Source organism: Ascaphus truei, chromosome 4 (genome assembly GCF_040206685.1).
Source record: "Ascaphus truei isolate aAscTru1 chromosome 4, aAscTru1.hap1, whole genome shotgun sequence".
In the NCBI taxonomy this organism is placed as follows: domain Eukaryota; kingdom Metazoa; phylum Chordata; class Amphibia; order Anura; family Ascaphidae; genus Ascaphus; species Ascaphus truei.
Genome location: NC_134486.1, coordinates 381,628,640 through 381,655,448, shown reverse-complemented (window position 1 = coordinate 381,655,448; position 26,809 = coordinate 381,628,640). Strand labels below are relative to the sequence as shown.

The window sequence follows — 26,809 nt, the reverse complement described above, 5'->3', positions numbered from 1 at the left end:
CCCCGCGAAATGTATCTAACTGGGAGCAGGGGAATCCGGCCTTCCGATTGGCTCCCTGGTGTCACGTGTCTCTGCCCCTGTGCACCCTGGGGGCTGTCCTTCCCGCCTTGCGTGTGCGTGAGCTGTGTGGGGGCCTCTCGCGCTAGCTGGCCTCCTGCGCATACGCAACAGCGCTGATCATGGCGGCGCCCTGCTTCCCGAGCCGCCGGTACCCTCGCAACGCGACCGCGGCCTTAGTAACGGCCCGATCGCGTCCCCGGCAACCGGCCCGCTGCGTGCCTAGCAACCGCTCCGCTCGCGTTCCCGGCAACCGGCCGCAACTCCCAGGTACAAGCTGCTTCGCGCTGGCAGAAGGGGGGAAGGCAACTATGCCACGGGGGACCTGGCTACATCCTCCCCCTGGTGAAAAACCCCAACGACCTCGCTTGGGATAAATAACTCAAACCGTACAGAAATTATATAATAAAAATGCATCAAAATATATAACTTAGCACAGGTATAACTCTAAACGAGGTTGCATAACTCGGTGAGCATCACAATCACAGACTGTATCTTACTTCGAGAACACTGCTGAGCCTCATAATGGGGTGCCCCCATTTGATCATAGGTTACCCGATTTGGAGGGTACCTGACCCTTTGGCTCCTACGGAGTTGTTCTTCAGCAACTCCCTCTGGGGAGTAATAAGTACAGTCCTGAGGCTCAGCCTCTTCCCTTGAGGGGAGAAATGTCTCTGAACAGTCTCTGTTAGGCACAAAGCACGGGCTCTGTGGCTCCAAAGGCTGGCCTGTTGGTGCCACCTTAGTAGGCATTGGCCTACGGGGCCCCTTACCCGTAGCTCCTCCGGGAGATGCCCCTTCTGTGGAATAGTCCCTTTGAGAGGGTCCCTCCATAGGATCTTCAGGAGTTTCAGAGTGGGTCTCATTATTTACAGTCTCTTGACCCACCTCTGCTAGATCGGACTCACCGTTGAGCGGTGTGGCCTGTATTTCTTCTTCTTCGTCTCCCACTTGGGGGATAGGGAGAAGGTGATTACGATGCCAAACCTTTACCCGGCCATCTGTGTCTTTGATGCGATAGACCGGGAGGCCGGGCATCTGTGACTCTACCTCATATAAGCCATCTCTCCATCGGTCTGCCAGTTTATGTTTTCCGGGGACTCCCAAATTACGAAGTAACACAGCGTCCCCAGGACGTAACTCTCGATACTTGACTTTGTTGTCGTATCGTCTCTTTTTGCCAGCATTCAGTTTAGCTGTAGACTTCTCAGCCTGTTGGTAAGCTTGCTGCAAACTGTCCTTTAGCCTTTGCACATACTTGAAATGGGTAGCATTGTGTATCCCATCCGTTGAGACTCGAAGACGCACATCTACGGGGAGTCTTGCCTCCCGCCCAAACATGAGGAAGTACGGAGAGAACCCAGTGGACTCATGGCGAGTACAGTTGTACGCGTGTACCAACGTTTCTACGTGACGACTCCATTCTGTTTTCTGCGTTCCCTTCAGAGTTCCAAGCATGTCCAACAGGGTCCTGTTGAATCGTTCAGGCAAAGCATCTCCTTCGGGGTGGTACGGAGTCGTCCGGGATTTGGCGACGTTCAGCATTTTAAGTAATTCTCGGATCAGAGTACTCTCAAAATCTCGCCCTTGGTCGGAGTGAAGTCGGTTTGGAAGACCGTAATGAACGAAGAACTTTTCCCATAGAACTTTCGCGACCGTGATAGCCTTCTGGTCTTTTGTGGGGAAGGCCTGTGCATATCGGGTGTAATGGTCCGTGATGACCAGCACGTTACCGATGCCGTGGCTATCGGGTTCGATACATAAAAAGTCCATACACACCAAGTCCATTGGACCAGAACTCTTAAGATGGGCCATGGGAGCTGCTCTGGTAGGCAACGTTTTGCGTTGAATGCACCGGGAACAACGGCGGCAGTGTTGTTCCACCGCTTCCAGCATCTTGGGCCAGAAGAACCGGTCTCGGACTAGCCCAAAAGTCTTCTCTACACCGAGATGCCCGTGTTCATCGTGTAGAGACTTCAACACCAGGTATTGTAAGTTCTTAGGTAGGACTAGTTGTCTCCTATCTGGGTGGTTATGGTATTGCACCACCCGATAGAGCAAGCAATAGTCTATTTCAAATTTGTCCCATTCTCGCATGAGCAAGGCCACCAAGTCATTGGGCGCACGTTTCAGAAGGGCTGGGTTCCTTTTTTCAACGGCGTGCCGGATGATACTAGCGACCGGATCTCGAATTTGGTAGTCTACCAGATCTTTCCACCGGAACACCTTGTCGTGCGTGAGGTGCATCCCCTTTGGGTCGCAGTAGGCGGCGGGGACAGCCTGCGACTGGCATCCCAAAGAGTCGGCCACTCGTAACTCAGAGAAGGCCACTTGGTCATTAACTATGGCTGCAGTTTTACACATAGCCCGCACTCCGGGGCCGGGAAGTTCTTCCCATTCCTCATCATCGGGGGTAGCGAGTAGTCCTGGCCTTCGGGAGAGGGCGTCCGCCCCAATATTCAATGGCCCCGGCTTATACTTCAAGGAGAAGCGGTAGTTACTGAGGGCGGCCTGCCATCGGTGGCCGGCTGCATCTAATTTGGCCGACGTATTGATGTACGTGAGGGGATTGTTATCCGTCCTTACCTCGAAGGTGACACCGTACAAGTAATCGTGGAGCTTCTCGGTGATCGCCCACTTGAGAGCCAGAAACTCCAACTTGTGGACGGGGTATCTCTGCTCACTGGGGGTCAAGCTGCGGCTGATGTAAGCTACCGGCCGCAGGCCCTCCGGGTGCTTCTGGTGCAGGACGGCGCCTAGTCCATTTAGACTGGCATCCACATGCAGGACGTATGGCTGTTCGGGATCCGCATAAGCAAGTACAGGCGCTTCGGTCAGACACTTCTTCAGCTTCAGGAAGGCCTGCTCACACTCAGAGTCCCATTTGTCACCGAACGGTTGGCGGGCTGGCACAGCCTTCTTCCCGGTCTCGGAAGGGTATATCTTCAACAGATTGTTCAAGGGTTTAGCCTTACTCGAGTACCCTTCCACGAAGCGGCGATAATACCCACAGAACCCCAGGAAGGATCGCAGCTCTGTGACGTTCTCTGGGCGAGGCCAGTTCACCACGGCCTCTACCTTGGCAGGGTCGGTGGCGATCCCTTTGGCGGACACGATGTGCCCCACGTAGGTCACCGAGGTATGGCAAAATCGGCACTTGTCTAGGGATAATTTCAACCCTTCGTTCCCCAGACGGTCGATCACCTTAAACAATCGCTCTTCGTGCTCTTCCAGAGTCCTTCCGAAGACAATGATATCGTCCAGGTACACCAGACACTCCCGGGGAATCATGTCCCGATAGTCTTTTCCATCAACCTTTGGAACGTAGCAGGCGCCCCACATATACCTTGGGGCATACGGGTGAATTGATAGAATCCCAGGGGGCAGACGAAAGCTGTCTTCTCCTGGTCTTCCTCCGTCATGGGCACCTGATAGTACCCGGATCGGAGGTCAAGCACGCTAAACCAGTGACTCCCATTCAGCGCATTCAGGATTTCTTCAATGCGCGGAAGGTTGTATTGATCCGGGATCGTGCGATTGTTCAGTGTCCGATAGTCGATACACAGTCGTACGGACCCGTTTAGTAACGGCCCGATCGCGTCCCCGGCAACCGGCCCGCTGCGTGCCTAGCAACCGCTCCGCTCGCGTTCCCGGCAACCGGCCGCAACTCCCAGGTACAAGCTGCTTCGTGCTGGCAGAAGGGGGGAAGGCAACTATGCCACGGGGGACCTGGCTACATATGTTTATATTATTTGCTTACTGTATGTATGCATTTTTTTTGTTATATTAAGGATTTGTGTACATGTTCTAAGATCCATGCAAATTGTCTCTATATGTCGTAGGTTCTCTGACATTGAGATTTACACTTTTGGATACGAGTTAATTATACAGAAGAGCCTCCAGTTAAAATTTTACTGAAATCAATTTGGACTCATGGTATATATACATCCGGTCGGTATACCCTGAGTCCATCCCCTGATGAAATCAGCTTGTCAGATGAAACGCGTAGGGTACACGTGCTGTGGATGACCTAGCGTTTGATTGGTGATTTGCCGCAATCTAAACCAAAAGACTGTAAATACCAACGGTCCTGCTACATCTGCCTTCTTCTTTCCCCCTTGGTTGGAACCAGGGACATCCGGTGCATGTTCCCCGGAGGAAATGTACGTGGAGCCACTGACGCCGAGAGTTCCTGCTGGACGGAGACTCACGAGGGTCACACCGGACTACGGATCAGTTGAGCAGAGGAGCGGTTTCTTGCCGACCATTTGGAGCATGAGTATTGATCTCATATATGCCTTTTAACATTCTTTGTTTGTGAGTTTAACCATTGAGTTTTTGGAACATTAAATCCATTTTTTCTGCAGTAATGCACTAGGATTGGGCACTTTTTTTCTTTTCTTTTTTCTATAAAGGTGGAGTGGGGAGTTCTTTGGCCCTATCAGAAGGCTTCCTGTTTCCTGTATTAGTGTGCGTTTTTTGCTGTATTGGACTTTACATTTCATGGACTCACAAGGACACATTTTTTTAATTATTGTATTTTTTTATTCATTTTTTCTTTGGGTTTACTAGGCATCCACAGTACTATTTATAACTACTTTTTATTTATTTTTTAATATTTGCATTTCATGCTCGGTCATCTATGTTTGATATTTAGTGGAGTTTTTATGATTTATTGATACATTGGGTAAGATTTATTCACGTCACATTCCACCACTTATTGGGCATTGTTAGCAACAGTCACTCAAGCGCCCGAAGTCGGCAAGCGCTGACGAAACTCATAGAAATGTGACGTCATTGCGCAAGCACGTAGTGTGCGTGGTGTTCCGTTGCTAACTAAGGGACTCCTGTATACTGAGATTGCCTCTGGCACCTCATGTTGATCAGCTGATGCTTGCTCTTACTGTGACTCTGTCTGCGGTCGTTTCTGCTGTGTGTGAGCGTTCCAGCAGCAGGTCTAAAGGCAACTGGCTTTCAGCGGGTATACATAAAGGTCTCCCCCATCCATCTCAGCTGATTTGTACCAGGAGTCTGTGTGTAAAGATACCTTTACATGACTTGTACTCTTTATGTCTTGCAAGTTTGTGTTATCTACCTTACATTTATTTAAATACATTTTATTTCATCTGCATCATATGATAATGCTCTAGGGGAGTGCGCTTTTTCTCTTTTATATATATATATATATATATATATATATATATTTATATGCAAATATAACTGTATGCTCATCTGCATGTCTTAGGCAGGTCTGCAACCCCGCCTTTCCCCATTATCACTCAGCATACAGCACTTCCACTGCAGCAAGGGATTCTGGGAAATGACATGCAAATGAGCACACAGTGTCACTTTTTGCCTCAATAACCATTTTTAACATGGTTCCCCATAGGCTTAAGCTTGCTGCATGGTCACAGCTTTGAGCACAGCCAGGGTTAAGGTGCATACCCAGAAAACCACCCACAGACAGCCGTTTCGACCTTGATGGGTCTCATCAGTGTGGGGTTGATTTTACTGGGAATGCAAGAGAGGCTATGGGATAGGCTAAACCAGGGGGGCGCAAACTTTTTTCCCTGCGCCCCCCTGTCGGCTGTCCCCTCACTCCCGCGCCCCCCCCAACCCCAACTTACCCTCGCTCCGGCGTAATGACGTCACGTTGCCATAGCAACGTGACGTCACATGACCTCGTAGCGTCATTTTGACGCCGCGTTGCCATGGCGACGCCGGGAGGAAGCCGCCGGAGCCACGGGTAAGTATGGTTTACAGAGGCCCTGCAGCTCCCCCGGCACTTAATTTAAGTGCCTTCGGGAAGCGCGCGGGGCCTCTGTAAACCCTGCGCCCCCCGTCAGCAGTGTCGCGCCCCCCCTGGGGGTCACGCCCCACAGTTTGCGCACCGCTGGGCTAAACCATAATACTAAGTTAAGTTATGGTGAGTAAAAAAAGTGACAAAAACCCTCCACAGGAAAGCAAATATGCAAATATAACTGTATGCTCATCTGCATGTCTTAGGCAGGTCTGCAACCCCGCCTTTCCCCATTATCACTCAGCATACAGCACTTCCATTGCAGCAAGGGATTCTGGGAAATGACATGCAAATGAGCACACAGTGTCACTTTTTGCCTGGGTATGCACCTTAACCCTGGCTGTGCTCAAAGCTGTGACCATGCAGCAAGCTTAAGCCTATAGGGAACCATGTTAAAAATGGTTATTGAGGCAAAAAGTGACACTGAAACTCTCTATAACTATAAATGCTGTAAAATTACAATATTAATACTTATCCCATTGAAGTGACACTTATCTATGTGATATGAAACAAAATATAGAATACGTGAAATATGATCTTACATACGCAATAGTCTACACATCATTGTGACACACATGTCACACTCCAAAAGAAAAATTGTATGTAACCATATTGCACTAGATATTGGCTATCGACATAATAGGTTTATTGTTTATGTATAATCAAAAATAGCATGGCAGAAAATATAGATGTAGTACACATTATTCCCTCACGTACACACAACATCTTTTAGTGGTAAGAAGTAGAATACAACCTGTTGATGAATGACATACCGGTGCCACATGCAATTATCCACACAGCAGAGAACAGAAAGGTGGGAGAACCATATTCATCTGTTTCCTAAGTAAATGGTATTTGGACACATGTATTTATCATTACATTGAATTAATACATCTATATAGTACTATGAACATATATGTATTTGCTTACATGAAAAATATGTGTTTATCACATTACGACGTGTCTCCACACCACAGGCTGTTTGCTCAGCTGCTAAATGTACGGGATGCTCCTCCTCCAAGCCCTGATGTATGTCGGTTTCTAAATTATGGCGGAGTGCCAGATTGTGCAAAATGCAAAAAGCAATTACAATATCTGACACTTTAGCAGGCTTATATTGAAGTGCCCCACCAGTTCTATCTAAACACCTGAATCTTGTTTTCAGAAGCACAAATGTCCTCTCTATGACGGATCTTGTAGATATATGTGCAACATTATACCTCTCCTCTGCTTCAGATTGAGGGTTTGCCACCGGGGTCAACAGCCATGGCCTAATTCCGTATCCTGAGTTACCTATAATCTATCGTGCATAAATATGAAACAATATGTGTTAACATTATTACATACAACATTTCAGAGAAAAACAAGAGTTGTTTGTTAACACATCATAATATGTACTCACCCACCAGCCAACCAGGTCCAAAATAGCCTTGTTCGAAAGCAAGGAAGACTGATGAGTTTCTCAGGATTGAGGAATCGTGACTGGAACAAGGGAATTTGGCTACCACATGCATAATCTTCATCGTGGCATCGCATACCACCTGTACATTCAGGGAATGGTAGTGCTTACGATTGCGGTAAGCATGCTCACTCTTACTAGGCGGGATCAAAGCAACATGGGTGCAATCTATTGTACCCATCACACATGGTATCCCGGCTATGGCATAAAAGCCATTCCTCACTTCCAGCCACTCTGTGTGCTCTGTAGGAAAATGAATATAATTCCTAACATGTCTATTCAGTGCACATAGAAACTGGGTAAAGGCCCGCGAGAATGTAGATTGCGAGACCCCGCCCACTATGCCCACAGTTGTCTGGAATGACGCAGAAGCAAGATAATGTAATGAGCACAGCATTTTAACAAGCCCAGGGACTGCACGACCTCTGGCTGTCACAAAATCTAAATCTACCTGTATCTCTTCAAAAAGAGATACGATTGCTGCTGAACTCAAACGATACCGACTTATGATCTCCTCCTCACTCATCCCATCTAACATGGTTCTCTCCCTGTACAAACGTGGATGAGGCACAACTTCTCTCCTCTCTCATCTCCTTGCCCTCTCCCTCAACCTCTCCCTCTCCTCTACATATCCCTGTTCCTGTCCCTTCCTTGCCCTGTGACATCCTGTCCTCAGCTAGCCTCTCTTATATAATATATATATATATATATATATATATATATATATATATATATATATATATATATATATATATATATATATATATATATATAAATATATATATATATATATATATATATATATATATATATATAAAATCTCCTAGCAAGGTCCCCTTATTTCACTTCACTTACATGAGAGTATCTGTACTGGTATATACCAGTTTTTAATTGCACTAGGTTATATAAGCATACGCTTTGATATTTTAACCCCTTCTGGGCTTATTTCACATAACACTAGTATGCATTTAGCGTAGGGACATACTAATGAGACTTACCTTGACGTGGTTAGCAGGCTTGGCATTATTTGATCAAAGGATGTATACCCAAAATCTCCTTTTTTCTTATAGGTATTTACACCATACATATATTTATATTCCCCATTGATTGCTATCCCAAAGGGAGAAGCGCAGGGATTCACTTTCTGTTTTGCACATTTGTATGGCCATTTCCTTCACTAGCTGCATGCTCTTTACATGGAGAAGCGCAGTGATTATATATTTGTTTTACAGGTAATAAAGGAACTGATTTTTTGTGTGGTATTAGTGTGCATATTTTTGACTGAGATGATGGGTTTAGCATATCTGCAGACCGAACAAACCCCACATTTATGGAAGTCTCGAGGCGCCTTGTTTTTTACGGGAATTCTTTCAGTCTTTAATAAGCTTGGGGAAACGTAGTTACCAATGGTTTTTGCCCTACGATAGACAAATCTAGTTTTTTTTTGCTGTAAGCTTTTGTAAATCTTTATCCAATCTCAGGACACCCCAGTGTTTTTCAACAATGTTGCGAACCTGATATGCCTGTTTACTAAAATTAGTAATAAATAAAGGTACAGAATCTTGTGTAAACTTATTACTGTCTATATTAGTATACATTTTCTTATCATTTTTAGTTTTTGTAGAATGCAATAGGGTTAACCTATACATATCTGATGCATTCTCAAATGCCGATTGGATCACCTCGTCACTGTATCCCCTTGTTTTAAATCTCAATATTAGTTTCCTAGATTGTCTAAGAAACATCTGAACAAATTCTTCTTAGTCTGATAAATTGGACTTTTGGTATGCCCCTAAGTAGAGGCCTATAGTGTCCACTATTAGCCATAAGGAGTCCACTTAAGGGCATACCAAAAGCCAAAAGTATCTCAACACTTTTCAACCTGTCAATCAGGATCCACAAAGAATTTCTCCTTCAGTGCTGTGGAATATATTCCAGCACCTATTAGAGGAGGAGACAGGGAAAATATACTTAATCGTCGTGAGATGTACTGGATCCACACACTGGGGGCTATGGCCCCTCGTGGGATCAACACAGACTGGGAGCTGAAACATTTCCTCACTTGAAATCATGCTTCCTAATACTGCTTTCTCTTTGGAGTCACACTCTCCAGTGTTGAATATATATCATCATCTTTGTGTTACATATATATATATATATATATATATATATATATATATATATATATATATATATATATATATATATATATGTAAAAGAGGAAATAATGTTGGGTCAGAGCTTATGTACCATATGATTATATAAGATCGCTGATAAATGCTGATGTATTTTATATTTTATTTTGTGTATAGACTCATGGAGATTTACAACTTATAACCTACTATCAAATATATATATATACAGCTTAACCCCATTATAGCGCGACCCGTTATAACGCGAATTCGGTTATAATGCGGTTTTCACGTGGCTCCCCTTTAAAAAAAAAATATATCTTTTTTTTTTTACATTTTTTTTGCACACTGCCACACTGCCACACTGCCACACTGCACACACTCTCACTGCACACACTCTCACTGCACACACTCTCATTCCACACTACACACACTCCCAGCACTCACTGCACACTGCTCACAGCACACACTCTCACTGCACACTGCACACACTCTCACTGCACACTGCACACACTCTCACTGCACACACTCCAGCACTCACTGCTCACAGCACACACTCTCACTGCACACTGCTCACAGCACACACTCTCAGTGCACACTGCACACATCACACTGCACACACTCCCAGCACTCACTGCACACTGCTCACAGCACACACCCTCACTGCACACTGCTCACTGCACACACTCCAAGCACTCACTGCACACTGCTCACAGCACACACTCTCACTGCACACACTCTCACTGCTCACTGCACACACTCTCACTGCACACTGCACACACTCCCAGCACTCACTCTCACTGCACACTGCACACACTCTCACTGCACACACCCTCACTGCACACTGCACACACTCTCACAGTACACTCTCACAGCACACTCTCACAGCACACTCTCACAGCACACTCTCACAGCACACTGCCACAGCACACTCTCACAGCACACTCTCACAGCACACTCTCACAGCACACTCACAGCACTTACAGCACTCACAGCACTCACAGCATACTCTCACAGCACTCACAACACACAGCACTCACAGCACACTCTCACAGCACTCACAACACACTCTCACAGCACTCACAGCACTCACAGCACTCAGCACACTCTCACAGCACACAGCACTCACAGCACTCACAGCACACTGCACTCACAGCACACTCTCACAGCACACAGCACTCACAGCATACTCTCAAAGCACACAACACTCACAGCACACTTTCACAGCACACAGCACTCACAGCACACTCTCACAGCACACTACACTGCAAAGCACACCACACCTCCCACTCCCCCTCCCTTCCTTTGGTGTCGGCTGCTGAGATCGGAGCTGGCATCAGGAGGAGGGGGGTGTCCGGAGGAGGTGGGGGTGTCGGGAGGAGGGGGGTGTCGGGAGGAGGGGGGGGTGTCAGGAGGAGGGGGGTGTTGGGAGCAGGGGGGTGTCGGGAGGAGGGGGTGTGTTGATGCCGGTAGGTGGGGTGAGTGAGGAGCAGGCTGGGACTCGGAGGGCCGCGTGGGCTAGGCCCAAAACTAATTAGGCCGGTAGGTGTAGGGGCCTCAGGGGGGAGGAAATGGATGCCGTTGGTGGGAGGTAAGGAGCAGGTTGCGGCTGGACTCGGAGGGCCATTACTGGGGGACGTGTAGGGCTTCCGGCCACCTCTTCCTTCCTTCCTTCCTTCCCTCCTTACTGCCTCCTCCCCGATCAGAAGCACGGCGGCCATTTTTTTAAAAATTAGCACGACCCCGGTTCTAGCGCGGTCGGATCGGGTGGCCCCGAGGACCGCGCTATAACGGGGTTTAGCTGTATATATATATAGATGTATCAATTATGACATGTATTACTGGTAGTGAAAATGTGCCCTTGTATTCTCCAACGTTTTAGCGTGAAAATACACCAGCTGCCCGACTCGGGATGACTTCAACCTCCGGAGGATTTAGCCCACTCTTATAGCGCTGATGATCTGGGAAAACAAAATGGTGGACGAGCTCGGAGGAAAGCAGTAATTGAGTCAGACAGTGAAGCTTTGTCAAAAACTGTTCTCCTGTTTATTGAAGGGTATACAGCCAGTTTACATAGCAAACTTGAGCAAAGAAAAAACTCACATATGAGAACATACTTCCCCTTTTAATTTACAGTCTGTCTATCTCAGCAAAATAACAGTTAGACAGCATAGACAGTTTATAGTCTGGGAAGGGGCCTTAATACCGAACTTGGAGGCAGTTAAAGGAAATGTCAGTCTTTAGGACAGTATGTTGAGTAATGCATTCTTGTGTAACTCATGCTCAATATGGCTGGGAAGAAGTTCCTGTTTCTACAGGGCAAAAAAATAAGTCTGAACAAATACAGTTCAGCTAGTGATAAGTGGGTGATAGGTCAGGTCATTTTCTCAGATCTGCCTGGACGGCACAATTACGTATGGCATATAGCATGTGGTTAGTTCCTGAGACTTAAATGTTAGTACAGAATAGTTATAGAAAAATGGTTATCCAGCAATCAAAATGGAGTCCCCCCTTATATGCACATTTTCAACTATTGATATTTGCTCTTCATACATAGTTAATGTACTGTATATTCAAAAAAAATTTAGATTTGTAAACATGTGACCTTAATATTTATGTTACCTTGATTGTGACTTTATATTTATAACTTTAGTATTATTATTTACACTCCCTTTATTTTTCTGTCCAAGTATCAACAAATTTTTATTATAATACTTATATCCATTTCACTTTTTACTGCCAGATTGCTGCTCCTTATATGTTCCACACTGTTATGTACTTGTTCTCACAACCATAAGTATTTCTACAACTATACCAACGTCTTTTTGTACTGTGTTTTTTTAATTTTCTCTTACCCTTTAGTAATACCTTATGTATTTTTTTATTTATTATGTTTGTCTAAATAATGTTTTTTGCAGTTTATTTGTTTACATGTAAATACACATTTTTGGCCATCCACTAGGGGTCACTACTGACTCTACCTCCTTTGTGGAGGACTGGAAGGCTTTGTTTGTACCATAGAGCACAATGCCATCTACACAATTATGTGTAGCCCTTTTTCTGAACACCTTCCTAAGGGACTACTAGTGCTGTACTTAACCTGCGGCTCCAGGAGATATGAGCCTCCGCTAGCTGGGAGCCTGGGGTAATGAGTCTAGCGCAGCGCCTCCACTTACCCAGGATCCCCGTTACGTAAGATCGCCCTGGGCAAGAAATACACCAACAATGCGTGCAACCAAGTTTACTGTGCGCAATCATGAACTTATACTCTATATGAACCGTGGCAATCGCCCAATATACATACGCTTATCTTAAAACACTATACTTATGCTCTATACGTTGGAGTCCTTGTAATAGGCGGCTCGGCCGCATTCCTAATGAAAATGTCCTGTACAACTGTGGCTCTGCCACGCTCTATAGAGGGTTGTCCTTGCAATAAGTTAGCTAATGTACGCAGTCCGCTAGCCACTTGCTACTGTCCTACTAGAGTTATTCCTAAGGCGGGATCAGCGCCTGATGACCGGTGTTGGTGCACGTAATTGACAATAGTACCTCCCGGTCACGGCGGTGACCGGTGCCTCTTCACAAAGGGTCTGCTGCTCCCGCTCGGATCCTCCGGACGCCGAGATGTCCAGCCGTCTGCTCCCAGATGACTGTCCACAACTCCGTGCGCTGTCCCTATCTAAGATGACAATACTCTCCACTACCAGGCGTCCCTACAGTACCGCAGCCTACGGTGACTCAGGGAAAATCTCCTATGGGCCTGGGAGTAATCTCTGGCCTATGCAGGCGGGTCACGGACCCCCTGCAATCACACTCCTTCTCTCGCTCGGTCCCGAGCTTCTCTGCTAACGTGGTCTCTGCCCCCACGCTTCCTGTTCCCGTTCTCATAATTCCCGCCCTCTCATTGGCTCCTAGCATCAGGTGATTGCCCCCAGAGCTTGCGGGAGTTGCCGTCCATTATCAGAGCCTTTCCTTATTGGCCCCGCGTTCGCGCGCTCCCCTTACGCATGCGCGACCTACGACCTTGTCCGCGTCCTCACAGTATTGCACAACAACATGGCGGCCCCCTCTACACCGTGCCGTCAGAGAACCTGCCATACACACATACCGGGTTTTAGCACACCTTTACACTCTCCCCCCCGCAGAACCCAACGTCCCCGCTTGGGCTGTATCTACAAAACTTTACACACAGGTTAACGCACACAGTACATTACTGACACTCTAGATTAAATTGCACAGCTCGGTAAACATTACTACTACCGACTGTACTCTGCGGCGAGCCCACTGCTGAGCCTCATAATGGGGTGCCCCGAATTGGTCATACGCCATCCTCATTGGAGGTTGACCAGTTCTTTGGCTTCGGCGAGGTAGCACTTCAGCTACCTCCTCTGGAGAAGAGCAAGTTTCACTGGGCATTCCCGATTCCGCCCTTGAGGGGTTCAACAAATCTACAAAGTCTCTTTGCGGCACAAAGCACGGGCTCTTTGGATCTAACGGCTGGCTCACTGGAGTCAGCGTATCTGTCGTTGGACCAAGGGGCTCTTTACCCGTAGCTCCCCCGCGGCCGGAAGGCCCCTTTGAGAAGTTCCCTCCATCGGATTCTCAGAGGTGGCATTTATTACAGTCTCTAGGCCATCCTCTGTATTCCCATCTTCTCCATCTATTGAAATGATGGGCACTTCCAGTTCGTTGTCCCCTACTTGAGGTATGGGGAGCAGATGATTCCTATGCCATACTTTTACTCGGCCTTCTGAATCCTTGATGCAGTACACCGGGAGACCAGGCATCTGTGATTCTACTTCATACACCCCATCTCTCCACCTATCAGCCAACTTGTGTTTCCCCGGAATGCCTAAATTACGTAGAAGAACAGCATCCCCCGGCCGAATCTCTTTATGTCTCACTTTGTGATCATAACGCCTTTTGTTGCCCGCATTTAATTGTGCCGCCGTCTTTTCCGCTAACTTATACGCCTGCTGCAGACTAGTCTCTGTACATATCGGAAATGCGTTCTGTTAGATACCCCATTGGTAGATATCCGCAGTCGCACATCCACAGGTAGTCGCGCTTCCCGTCCGAACATCAAAAAGTAGGGGGTGTACCCAGTAGACTCGTGGCGGGTACAGTTGTATGCGTGCACCAGTGTCTCCACATGCTTGCTCCACTCTGTCTTTTTAGAGCCAGTTAGTGTCCCCAGCATGTCAAGCAGCGTGCGGTTGAACCGTTCAGGCATAGCATCCCCCTCAGGGTGGTACGGAGTTGTACGTGACTTGGCTATATTTAACAACTTCAACAGTTCCCTAATTAGAGTGCTCTCGAAGTCTCTGCCTTGATCCGAGTGTAATCGATTCGGTAACCCATAGTGCATGAAGTATTTTTCCCATAATACTCTAGCCACAGCCACTGCTCGCTGATCTTTGGTGGGGAATGATTGGGCATATCGGGTGTAATGGTCCATGATCACTAGTACATTACTGATGGCCCTGGAGTCTGGCTCGATGCATAAGAAGTCCATACACACCAAATCCATGGGGCCCGAGCTTTTCAAATGCGCCATGGGGGCAGCTCGAGTGGGTAAGGTTTTCCTCTGTATGCAACGGGTATACTGTCGGCAGTGAACCTCTACGGAGTCTCTCATCTTTGGCCAGTAGAACCGGTCCCGAATTAACCCGAATGTTTTGTCGACAACCAGATGGCCATGATCATCGTGTAGGGCTCGAAGAACCATATTCCGCAGAATCTGGGGCAGGAATAGCTGTCGTCGGTCGGGATGATTATGGTAGGGTATGACCCGATACAGGAGGCAATTGTCCAGTTCGAATTTCCGGAACTCGTTTAACAGGAGCTTCATCAATTCTTTGAGGGCTTGCTTAAGAATAGAGGGGTTCCCTTGCTGCAAAGCTTGTCGGGCTAATTCTACCACGGGGTCTTGAATTTGATACTGCACTAGCTTGTTCCAGGGAATAATCTTGTCTTCTGTAATATTCATTCCGTCCCCACTTCGGTAAGCCCGCGGAACAGCCCGGGGTTGGCACCCCAATGAGTTGGCTACTCTTAGTTCTGAAAAGGTGATCCGATTGTCGACTACTGCGGCTGTAGAGCATAGCGCCTGTATACCAGGCCCTGGAATCTCTTCCCACACCTCCTCATCTCGGACAGGTGGAAGCCCCAGTCTTCGTGACAAGGCATCGGCCCCCACGTTGGTGGGCCCTGGTTTATACTTGAGGTTGAAACGGTAGTTGGCCAGGGCCGCCAACCACCGGTGACCGGTCGCATCTAGTTTGGCGGATGTATTAATGTACGTCATGGGATTATTGTCGGTCCACACTTCAAACTGTACCCCATACAGATAGTCATGTAATTTGTCAACTACTGCCCATTTGAGGGCTAGGAATTCCAGCTTGTGGACAGGGTAGTTCTGTTCGCTGGGGGTCAAGCTTCGACTCACGTACGCCACGGGGCGGAGCCCGGTGTCGTGTTTCTGGTGCAACACTGCTCCTAATCCGCTAAAACTGGCATCCACGTGTAGCACATACTCGCGATCCGGGTCGGCATAGGCCAGTACCGGGGCCTGTGTTAGACTGGCTTTCAGTTTTAGGAACGCTTGTTCACAAGCCGGGGTCCACCTCTCTCCAAAAGGAGTTTGCACTGTGACATTTTTCCGACCGGCATCCTCAGGGTAAATCTTTAACAGGTTATTCAGAAGTTTGGCTTTACTTGAGTAGCCCTCCATGAAACGTTGGTAATAGCCACAAAACCCCAGAAAGGACCGCAGCTCCTGGACATTATTGGGCCGGGGCCAATTCACTATGGCCTCAATCTTCCCTGGGTCGGTGGAAATCCCTTCAGCGGAGACAATGTGGCCCACGTAGGTCACGGACGTACGACAAAATTTGCATTTGTCCAGGGAAAGCTTGAGCCCTCCTTCTGCAGTCGATCCAATACCTTTGTAACCGCTCCTCGTGCTCCTCCAGGGTTTTCCCGAACACTATAATGTCATCCGAGTACACTAGGCATTCTTGTGGGTTCATGTCCCCCAGGGTCTGTTCCATCAACCTCTGAAAGGTGGCTGGGGCCCCGCAGATTCCTTGCGGCATGTGCGTGAACTGATAGAACCCTAGTGGACAGATGAAGGCCGTCTTCTCCTGGTCTTCCTGATCCATGGGTACTTGATAGTATCCGGACCGTAGGTCTAGTACACTGAACCATTTGCTTCCCGTCGAGGCGTTCAGTAGGTCCTCAATGCGCGGTAGGGTATACTGGTCGGGCACCATGCGGTTATTCAGTGTTCGGTAATCTACTCATAGTCGCACCGCCCCATTCTTCTTGCGGACCACCACAATGGGAGAAGCATAGGGACTGTGGGATCCTTGAACAACACCAGCCTTCTCCATTTCGGCTATCAACCTCCGCACCTCTTCCACATCCCGGGGGGCTAGACGGCGGGAGCGCTCCCGGAACGGTGCAGTGTCGTTCATCCGGATGGTATGTCTTGCGCTGCGACTGCACCCCACGTCCATATCACTAGTGGAGAACACCCCTCGTCGTTCTCCTAGTTGGGTCTGCAATCTCTGTTTCCAGTCTGCCGTTAGCGGTGAGTCTCCGAAGTCAAAGGCCAATAGGGGGGGCACGGCCTGAGTGGCGGCCGCCGGCCGGCCTTTCACAGCCCTCTCTTCGGGTACTACCGGGTATATTCTGCCCAGCGGCAGCCGACGATCGATACACATGGGGTACGGGGAGATATTCTGCACATACACCCAGGTTCTGTCCGGAATCTTCCCCGGCCATTCTTTCACGGATGCTAATAGTTCATAGCCAAGCCGCTGATCATCCCTCGTCGTGCTCTCCAAGGAGAAGAGCTGGTCTTCCAGACGTCTGTCCGGGTAGTGGCAGCCAGCGATCATCATTCTCCCGGGCGGGATCTGGGTCAGTCCCCACTCTTGACTGTATAGCATCCCATGCTCCTCTTCAGTCGCAATTTTACCGCAAGCCTCTTGTAGGGCCGGACACGCAGCGAGGGCTAGCAGCGGGGCTTCGCCCGCTTCTTGTAGGTACATGCGGATCACTGCCTGCACAATGTCGGTGTTGGTCCCCATGATTATCGGGGCGCTAGGGTGGTCTTGTGGCTCGGGACACACCAAGGCTTCCACTTCCATGGGGTGGTACTTACCGGTGTTCAGCTGGGGGATATCCAGATGTACTTTTACCACTCCATCGATGGGGTAATCTTCGTGGCTCAGCCCCCTCAACCGCAAGGAGTCAGCGGATAACAGCGGCAGCCGATGTAAGTGTTGGTCATAGAAGGGCCGATACACTATGGTCACCTGGGATCCTGTATCCATCAATGCCGAAGCGTAGATGCCTTCTATTACCACTCGAACGATGGCAGCGGGTCCGATCTGATTGTTCGTTGAGGGCTGGGCCCCGACTCCACTGTCCTGGGGAGCGCATGGCATAGACTGAGCTGGTCCAGACGTCGTTCTCCATTGGGAAGGACAACGCGCGCGAAGGTGTCCCATCTTCCCGCACGTGTAACATTGAATTTGACTGAGGTAGGTGTCACTTCGGGCGGGAGGTGAGTTCCGCCCCGACACCGGGCGGTGCCGGGCACCGGTTGCGGCCTCCAAACTCTCTTTGTCTGGGTCCCCGCTTTCCGAGGCCTCGGCTTTAGCTTCGGGCTTTTTGGTGTCCTTGGTTACACCCAACGCCTTCTTTCCAGGGGTTAAGTCACGCCCCAGCAGTACAGGCTCATGCGCTTGTACTCGGTCCATTAGATCACTGAATGCCAAGGCTTGTCCGGGTACTAGGCAGCCGCTGACACGTACAGACACCGGATGCAGGGGCAGGAGCCCCCTAAGTAGCTGGGTAGTACGCAATCCGTCGGCATCCACCTTCGGTACCACGCCCTTTCTCACCAGGGTCCACAGTTCCAGATGCAGACGTCTGAGAAAGTCGGACACCATTTCTCCTTCCTTCTGGGCCAACGCATGAAACTTGGCCATCAGGGCATAGACATCCACAGGGGCTCCATAGGCCTTGGTAAGGCAGTAAATGAGTCCCGCTGCATCAGCATCCGGGTGATCGTCCCGATACCAGTGCACCATATGGGACGCTGGGGGTCGGAGACATTCCACGATATGCTGTCGACGGACGGCGTCAGTGCAGGACCATTCAGGCAGTACCTGTTCCGTGACATAGAATATTTTGCGCCACAACTGGTCCCGATCATAGTAGTGGTCTTGCACTCGGGCAGTGTCCATAAGCGGGAGTTTCCTGACATGGTCTGTTACAGTGCCGAGTGAGAGAACGGTGGGGACATGCCCCAGGCCAAAAACACGTGTCAGAGGGACCTCGTGCCGCTGGGCCCACTTGCGCACCTCGAGCGGCGAGGGCACAGACATGGTGGAATACTGGTTGCACAATTTGAGAGAAAAAAAAAATTGGGGCACCCCAGGTCTGAATCTCAGTAGCGCCTCCAAATGTAGCCCTTTTTCTGAACACCTTCCTAAGGGACTACTAGTGCTGTACTTAACCTGCGGCTCCCGGAGATATGAGCCTCCGCTAGCTGGGAGCCTGGGGTAATGAGTCTAGCGCAGCGCCTCCACTTACCCAGGATGCCCGTTACGTAAGATCGCCCTGGGCAAGAAATACACCAACAATGCGTGCAACAAAGTTTTCTGTGCGCAATCATGAACTTATACTCTATATGAACCGTGGCAATCGCCCAATATACATACGCTTATCTTACAACACTATACTTATGCTCTATACATTGGAGTCCTTGTAATAGGTGGCTCGGCCGCATTCCTAATGAAAATGTCCTGTACAACTGTGGCTCTGCCACGCTCTATAGAGGGTTGTCCTTGCAATAGGTTAGCTAATGTACGCAGTCCGCTAGCCACTTGCTACTGTCCTACTAGAGTTATTCCTAAGGCGGGATCAGCGCCTGATGACCGGTGTTGGTGCACGTAATTTACAATAGTACCTCCCGGTCACGGTGGTGACCAGCGCCTCTTCACAAAGGGTCTGCTGCTCCCGCTCGGATCCTCCGGACGCCGAGATGTCCAGCCGTCTGCTCCCGGATGACTGTCCACAACTCCGTGCGCTGTCCCTCTCTAAGATGACAATACTCTCCACTACCAGGCGTCCCTACAGTACCGCAGCCTACAGTGACTCAGGGAAAATCTCCTATGGGCCTGGGAGTTATGTCTGGCCTATGCAGGCGGGTCACGGACCCCCTGCAATCACACTCCTTCTCTCGCTCGGTCCCGAGCTCCTCTGCTAACGTGGTCTCTGCCCCCACGCTTCCTGTTCCCGTTCTCGTAATTCCCGCCCTCTCATTGGCTCCTAGAATCAGGTGATTGCCCCCAGAGCTCGCGGGAGTTCCATCCATTATCAGAGCCTTTCCTTATTGGCCCCGCGTTCGCGCGCTCCCCTTACGCATGCGCGACCTACGACCTTGTCCGCGTCCTCACAGTATTGCGCAACAACATGGCGGCCCCCTCTATACCGTGCCGTCAGAGAACCTGCCATACACACATACCGGGTTTTAGCACACCCTTACATATGTATCCGGTTGTTGCAAGGTATTTAAAGCATAACACCATTACCTTTGATAGGATACTCTTTGAGGAAGCGCTATCTCAGCGCGAAACATGTCAGAGGCATATCCCCTGCCCCACCATGCTGTGCACCCCCAATAAAGGATATTTTTAATTCATTCGCTTAGCCCCGGATTGTTTTCTTCTTGGACCGGCTGTGCTTCACTTTTTCCACAAGAATTCCTGTCTGCATTGTATACCAGCTGGACGCACGCCTCTGGGACGGCATACAAACAACACCCATGTGAGTAAGAACTACATCATTATATCACTGTATATTCATATCTTGCACTAAGGTTGCTGCCAGATAGAGACCTGCTGTTCACACTGATGTTCATATACACCGGTTAGTTCAGATTAGGTTTTTGTTATACCATTGGCAGCAGGTAACCTGTTATTGAGCTCTGCAATCAAGACACTCCTAGTTGTTTGTGCTTACTTACCTATCCCAGGATCTGCTTAAGCTTGCTTATTCATTTATGACTATCAGATCTCGCACTTTGATGCACTTGGTTTGGAGGACATTCCTCCTACAGTCTCTACAAATCTATTTTAGTCTTGGTCCAATAAATGGAAAATACATTGTCTTTGTAGCCTTCAATTTGCTGCACTGTCTTTTTCCTCTTCTTTCTTCCACTACATGAGATATGAGCAAAAGGGTAATCTCATTTCACACCATATAAGAAAACCACTTTTACACATAAGTGCATAATAGTAAAGATTTTCCTATTTCACTTTTTTTTTTATCTACACTATATTATTTCTATTTCCTCCTATGTTTTGCCACTTTGATGTGAAGAAAATATGCTTATAAAGGAACCCGGTGTGGGGGGGGGGGTGGAAGGTGTCAATGCAACATGTGTGAGCAGTGAAAAGGCAGAGCATAAAAGTATGATGTGGCAGTAGAACTATCCAGTAGCTGGCTTTTCTCACTGCTAGAGCCGCTGCCTTGAATAGCACAAGCTATGGGTTCTGATCATGTCATGCCTGACTGTTGGAATGCCGCCGGTATTAGACCACTTGCCTTGGAAAATCTGTGGCTATCTCACAGTAACTCTGCAAGATTTCTACAGCTAGACTAATGGCCCATCGGATTAACACAGCGGGGGTCCCTGCATTTGAATGGGACTCACACTGTGTGAATCCTACCAGGCTGCGAGTCCCATTCAAATACAGGGACCCCCGCTGTGTTAATCTGATGGGCCATTTAAACCTGCTGTGGACCATCTCATGAGTTACTGCAAGATAGCCACAGATTTTCCCAGGCAAGTGGTCTAATACTGGCAGATGCAGCTGCATCTGTAGCAGAGAAGAGTAGGTCTGTGGACCTTGGAGATACAGGAGGAAAATTTCCCTGTTGCCACTTGGAACTTATTGTCCTGAGTAGAAAATTCTTGCTTATTACAGAGATGTCATTGCTTCTTTTCTTCCTCGCCCCTGAAGCCTATTTGCTATCTCCCAACCCACCCAGTAACCTATATTGTTGATGCAAGTTAGCACGTATTCATAGTTTAGTTCTTTTGCTTATAGTGATATACAGTATTAACCATTAGCATGTTACAATTTTTGCAGTAAAGATATTTACTTATTCACGCTTCATGGATACATCATACCACTTAACAGGCTGCAAGAGGGGGGCTTGTGTAAGAAATACATTTATTAATGTAAACCTGGGCAAAACTAACACACATCTCCTTTTCAGTGTTTCACGTCAATATCTATTCAGTTACAGCACAGGTCATTTTTCCATCCAATTAAATACAAACAGATGCAAGCAGGATCGTTGAGCAGTGTGTATCTAGTTAAAATATGCTGGCTTTATGTGGCTATAGCTATTTAGAAAGGTGGAATTACTATCTCTGGATATTAAGCAGGTTTATTATGTGCATAATATATATTTATGGTGGGGAGTTTGCATTATGCTAGACAAAGTGCACTTTTAATGAATAATACAACTGACTTTAAAGATGGAAAAATAAAGTAATGCATATATATATATTTCAGTGGCCATCTGGAAAAATATGTTATTTAAAAATAATGACACTGATATCACATTTACAAGACGTACTGTATTTAGTGTCCTGAGCACAATTTCGCTTCTTCTGAATCTAAGTTGTATTTTTGCTTTTTAAAATATAACCAACTGTTCTCAGAATGGCAAAGAACAACGACAGAAGATGTCCAAGTATGAAATGAAACACACTCCTAACTTACTCATTTTGATATTTAGCTTGCATGGACTGTATCCTCTCTGGGTATTCTTCTCATTACACTGAACTTGCCACATTTATTATCTGCTGATGTAATTACTGCATAACATACCATTATCTGTTTCTTAATTGATGATCAATTTGGAGGGATAATTGTTTCAACTTCTGTATACTCTATGAAACTTTCTACAATATTTGTCACTTTTGGCTGTTTTAATAATGTCATCTATTACCTCTGTACTTCAAGCAACCACAATTACTACCATTTTTTCTAAACATTGATCATATTCATCATTATCCTGAAAGCTACTGTAAAACCCCAATCCGATTATAGATCCATTTCCTAGACTAGCACTTAAGCAAGTTTTTCGTTTTTTAATTATACTGTCTAACAGTTCAGTTTTTTTATTTGCTTTAATTTTAAAATAATCTAATTTTGATGTGTTACTTTTACCCTGGCATCAATCTCTTTTTTTTTTTTTTCAATGATGTCCAAAATCATGTAAATCATTGCAAACATTTAATTTAGCACTTTTCTCAAAGGCATGATGCTGTGTGATCTGCAACATTCAGAATATTGCACACAGTGTTCTCTTGATATTACTCTCATGTATATTCATAATTCAATTCTGCAAGCTAAATATAATTCTGAGTTTACGCTTCTAATTTTGCTTGATTTAATACCTGCTTTGGGACTGTCAATCTAGATTGTTTACTCTTCTCTTGAAGTTTTGGGTGTAAAGTGCACATTTTTCTGTCTTGCTATATAGCTGATCAAGCTTTTCAAGCCCTTTGGATTAGAAAATAATGAATACTTTTTCACATGGTTGAGGGAAAGTTCTAACGCGATTGCTTATTTAATTCAATGGATTTCGGTATCAGTTCTGTGCTGATAAATGTATTGTTGTTGATTGTTCAACAACTGATATTCCTGATCATAAACTTTTTGACTTCTCAATTTGCCCTCTCAGATTGGACAGGAGTACATGTATTTGAACTAAATATTGGTAAATAACTTCAGAGCCTGCAAAGCTTCTTGCCCACCTCCCCCAGCAATATCCCACAAATAAAGCACACACACACACACACACACACACACACACAAACACACACACACACACACACACACACACACACACACACACACACACACACACACACACACACACACACGTCTGTGCTTTTTACACATACAGCAAAGGGGAGGTTCTAACTATGCCAAGTTGCTTCACCTACAAGTAATGCCAATGAAGCTTAAATCATTGCCTGCTAGCCAGGACCGTCCAAAATCCTAGCCGCTCAGCTGACCCCATGCCTGCTGCGACATGGGCCCCAGGTACTCAAAGCACAATCAGCTGAGACAGAGGCAATATACCCCCAACAGACAACTCAGACGTAAATATATTCAATACAAGTACAACAAACACAAAACAGAATTTTACAATGTGGAATGTTCTCCCACCCCCCATTGACTGCCTAAATCCACTCACCCACTCTGGGGCACCACTGCTCTTTTATTCAGGTGAAGAATTACCTGTGTAGCCCCTTCCCCCCCCCTTCTCTGGGAAATTCTACTGCTATGTGGGGTGTCATGGTGCATACCTGTTTGGAGCAGGAAATCTTGAGCTGCTGCGTTGTCACAGGGAAAAGAGGACAGACTTTTGGGTTCTTGTTATTGCAGTTCTTCTCATGGTACTCAGCGCCTCCAGCTGTAGTGGGCTCCAGGGTATTCCGGAGATCAGTTCCCACCACTGCACACTTACTCTACTCTACACAGGAACTGACACTCAGGCAGGTGAAAAGTGAACAAGGATCTTTATTATGCATCTTGATATACAGCCACTGCAATTCCTCCTACAGTGCTGTAAGGTCTTTTCAAGTCCCAGACTTCTAGATGGTGCAATGAGTCTTGATATTCTCTAGGCCTGAGCCTGGAGTGGGCCAGCTCATCCTCGCAATGGGAGAGTCTGACAGCCCATGCTCTCTTTTCTCTCTCCAGAGCAAGACTCCAAACTAACTTTTGGATACTCCTCTTCCTCAGCAAGCAGGGGCGGGCCCACGGATTGCACCTCCTATCCCTGATAGGCTACACACAGGCCATGAGTCATCACCGCACTCTTGTCCATCAAGGAGGAGCATAAGTGGGTCAATAGCCCACAGAGTAACCCATTAATGCCCTTAACTTACTAGGGGCTTACATAACAGATATACTATGGGGAAAGAGAGTTATTATGGGACATACCTTGTTACATCTGTCTTAAAAACTTTTTACTAAGTAAAAAGCAGAGAGGCAGTACCTTTAATGAACAGGCAGATGTGAGGTGGGGGCAGTAGAATAGCAGAGAAAGAAAGGTAGGTGATAATCAACAGGCTGGGGAGAATACTTTAGAAAGGTAATGTTTTTAAAAGTGAAAGAGATGTGTTGAGAGTTAAATGTAAAGATAGACAATAGTAAAAGAAAGTAACACCCCAAATCAAAGCTAAAGGGAATTTATTCCTTTCTTAGTGTTAAAGAAAACTGATATATTATCCATTTGTTTGAAAAACAGGCAGAGATACTGTCTTCCAAATTTGTTTGTAGGGGTTATAGTGAAGGAATGGCTTCAGGAGCAACCCCATAAAGGCAGGTCATAATGTACACTAATAATACTTATTTACATCGTACCCCAGCCCTTGCTTACAAGATCACACCCCATCAACACTCCCACAGAAAGTATTCTGTTTAAAATTACTACATATTGGGTAAGCTTACTGAAATGTGTATTCAGTATGAATGCATACACAAATACATTACAGATACTATGTTTCTTAAGAATTGTGTGATCATGACTTCAGACTTGGAGATATAAAGTTGTTGCATATGGACAAAGAAGTCCCACACTAGTCTCCTAGACTTAATTTCTAGGACTGAGTAATAAAAATGTATTATGTGTACAGATTTATCATCCCTTAGTGGCTGAAATGTTTCTAGTTCTAACGTCTGATCCAGCAATGTTTATATCATTAAACTTCTCTGTTTACAATATGTATTTTAGGTTTATCATAATGCATGCGTACATTAATGCAATTCATTTAACATTTTTAGAGTTGTAATTCCTTAAACCTCACATACAGCAGTAAGTGAAACATCATATTGATTTCCAGATACAGTAGTAATTTGTATTGCTTCTATTTAAATATATTGATTTTCATAGCATACACGTGTGGACTCACATGAGTAGTTTAAGATCCCCTACTGAATTTTGCCCTGAAGAATAAAATAGAGGGCTGTGGTATTAGCAGAACGATCCACCTAGTGTTGCAAGGAATTTCAAGGTGGAAACAGCCTGGAATACTACTGAGGTCTCGCACACAGGTAACTAGATCTAGGCAAAGGGTTTAGCAATAAGCTCAATGGTCCCCACATTTTACAGAGGGCATGTTTCTTCACACAATGAAATTTCATCCACTCAATTACTGTTGCATGTAAGACTAATTCTATTTTGTAATCACGTACATACAATAATATAGTAACCTACATGTACAGTACAATCCAATAAACATGTCAAAAATAAATAATATGATACCAAAAAAATAACAATCAAATTGGTTTCTTAATCAATTCATACTTAAAGCAAAGATTTTGTCTTCTTTGTTTCTCTAGAAAGGAATTACCGATTGCATTTCTTGGGAACTGTTTGTCAATTAAGTGTTTCCTTTACCCTTATCTCACACTGCCCTTAGCAGAAATACAATGAAGGAGAAAAAGAAATGGAGTATTGTCCATGGAAATCCTAATGCAAGGCAAAGTGACATCAGAAGAAAGGGAGAAGCAAGAGGTTGAAATAACATTAGTAATACTTAGTGTTTTCTACTTAATAATAGAGTTCAGTATAAATCCTTAATCCTTGGCTCAGTAGCCAATCCAAACATAGATGCACTAATTGCATAAAATGAGGACGTTAAACTATTTTTATTTAGTAGCTATAGTGTGCTTGAATATCTGTAAGCATAATCTCGACAAATAGTAATTGATTCATGTTAAGCTACACCCCAGTTTGACATTGAAAAATGACTTATTTAGGGTTTATTCTCTAAGATGCAATACACCTGTCTGTATACAGTTAGTTTACAATTACATACTGAGTTGTGCGATGGCAGTGGCGAATTTACAAATCTGCCGCCCATTGATACTTACTGTACCTGGTGCCACGCTCCGTCTTCGTGCTGCTCTCCTCCTTCTTCAGTGTCATGGTGTCAAATGACGCTGTAATGTCACACTGTCATGTTGCCATGGCAACCATGCTCTCCCCCAGCAATCAGTGAGGAAGTCTCTGTATATGGGGGAAAAAAGGGAAATTTGCTGTCCCAACATTTTGCTGCCCTAAGCACAGGCCTATCTGCTTAATGGGAAATCTGATACGTACATACATACATACATACATACATACATAAAAAATCCATAGCTTGCACTCAAAGTAATTAGCTGTAAAGCAGGTGATAGTCTCAAACAAATAATGTAAACAATATTACCATTCTTGTGTCCTGTAAGAAAAGACTGCACTCAA

At 46.4% G+C, this 26,809-nt stretch overlaps 1 protein-coding gene across 1 annotated transcript in view; it reads right to left on the bottom strand.

Annotated features, from left to right (window-relative positions):
- Positions 1-26,494, bottom strand: part of LOC142492433 (uncharacterized) — a 32,521-nt gene extending 6,027 nt beyond the window's left edge. Inside the window, 7 exon segments of the mRNA XM_075595073.1 lie at positions 1,366-1,658; positions 2,592-3,270; positions 14,448-16,374; positions 16,376-17,395; positions 17,507-18,861; positions 20,634-20,688; positions 26,445-26,494. Of these exon segments, the coding sequence (XP_075451188.1) occupies positions 1,366-1,658; positions 2,592-3,270; positions 14,448-16,374; positions 16,376-17,395; positions 17,507-18,861; positions 20,634-20,688; positions 26,445-26,494 (5,379 nt within the window).
- Between the last annotated feature and the right edge of the window lie 315 nt (positions 26,495-26,809).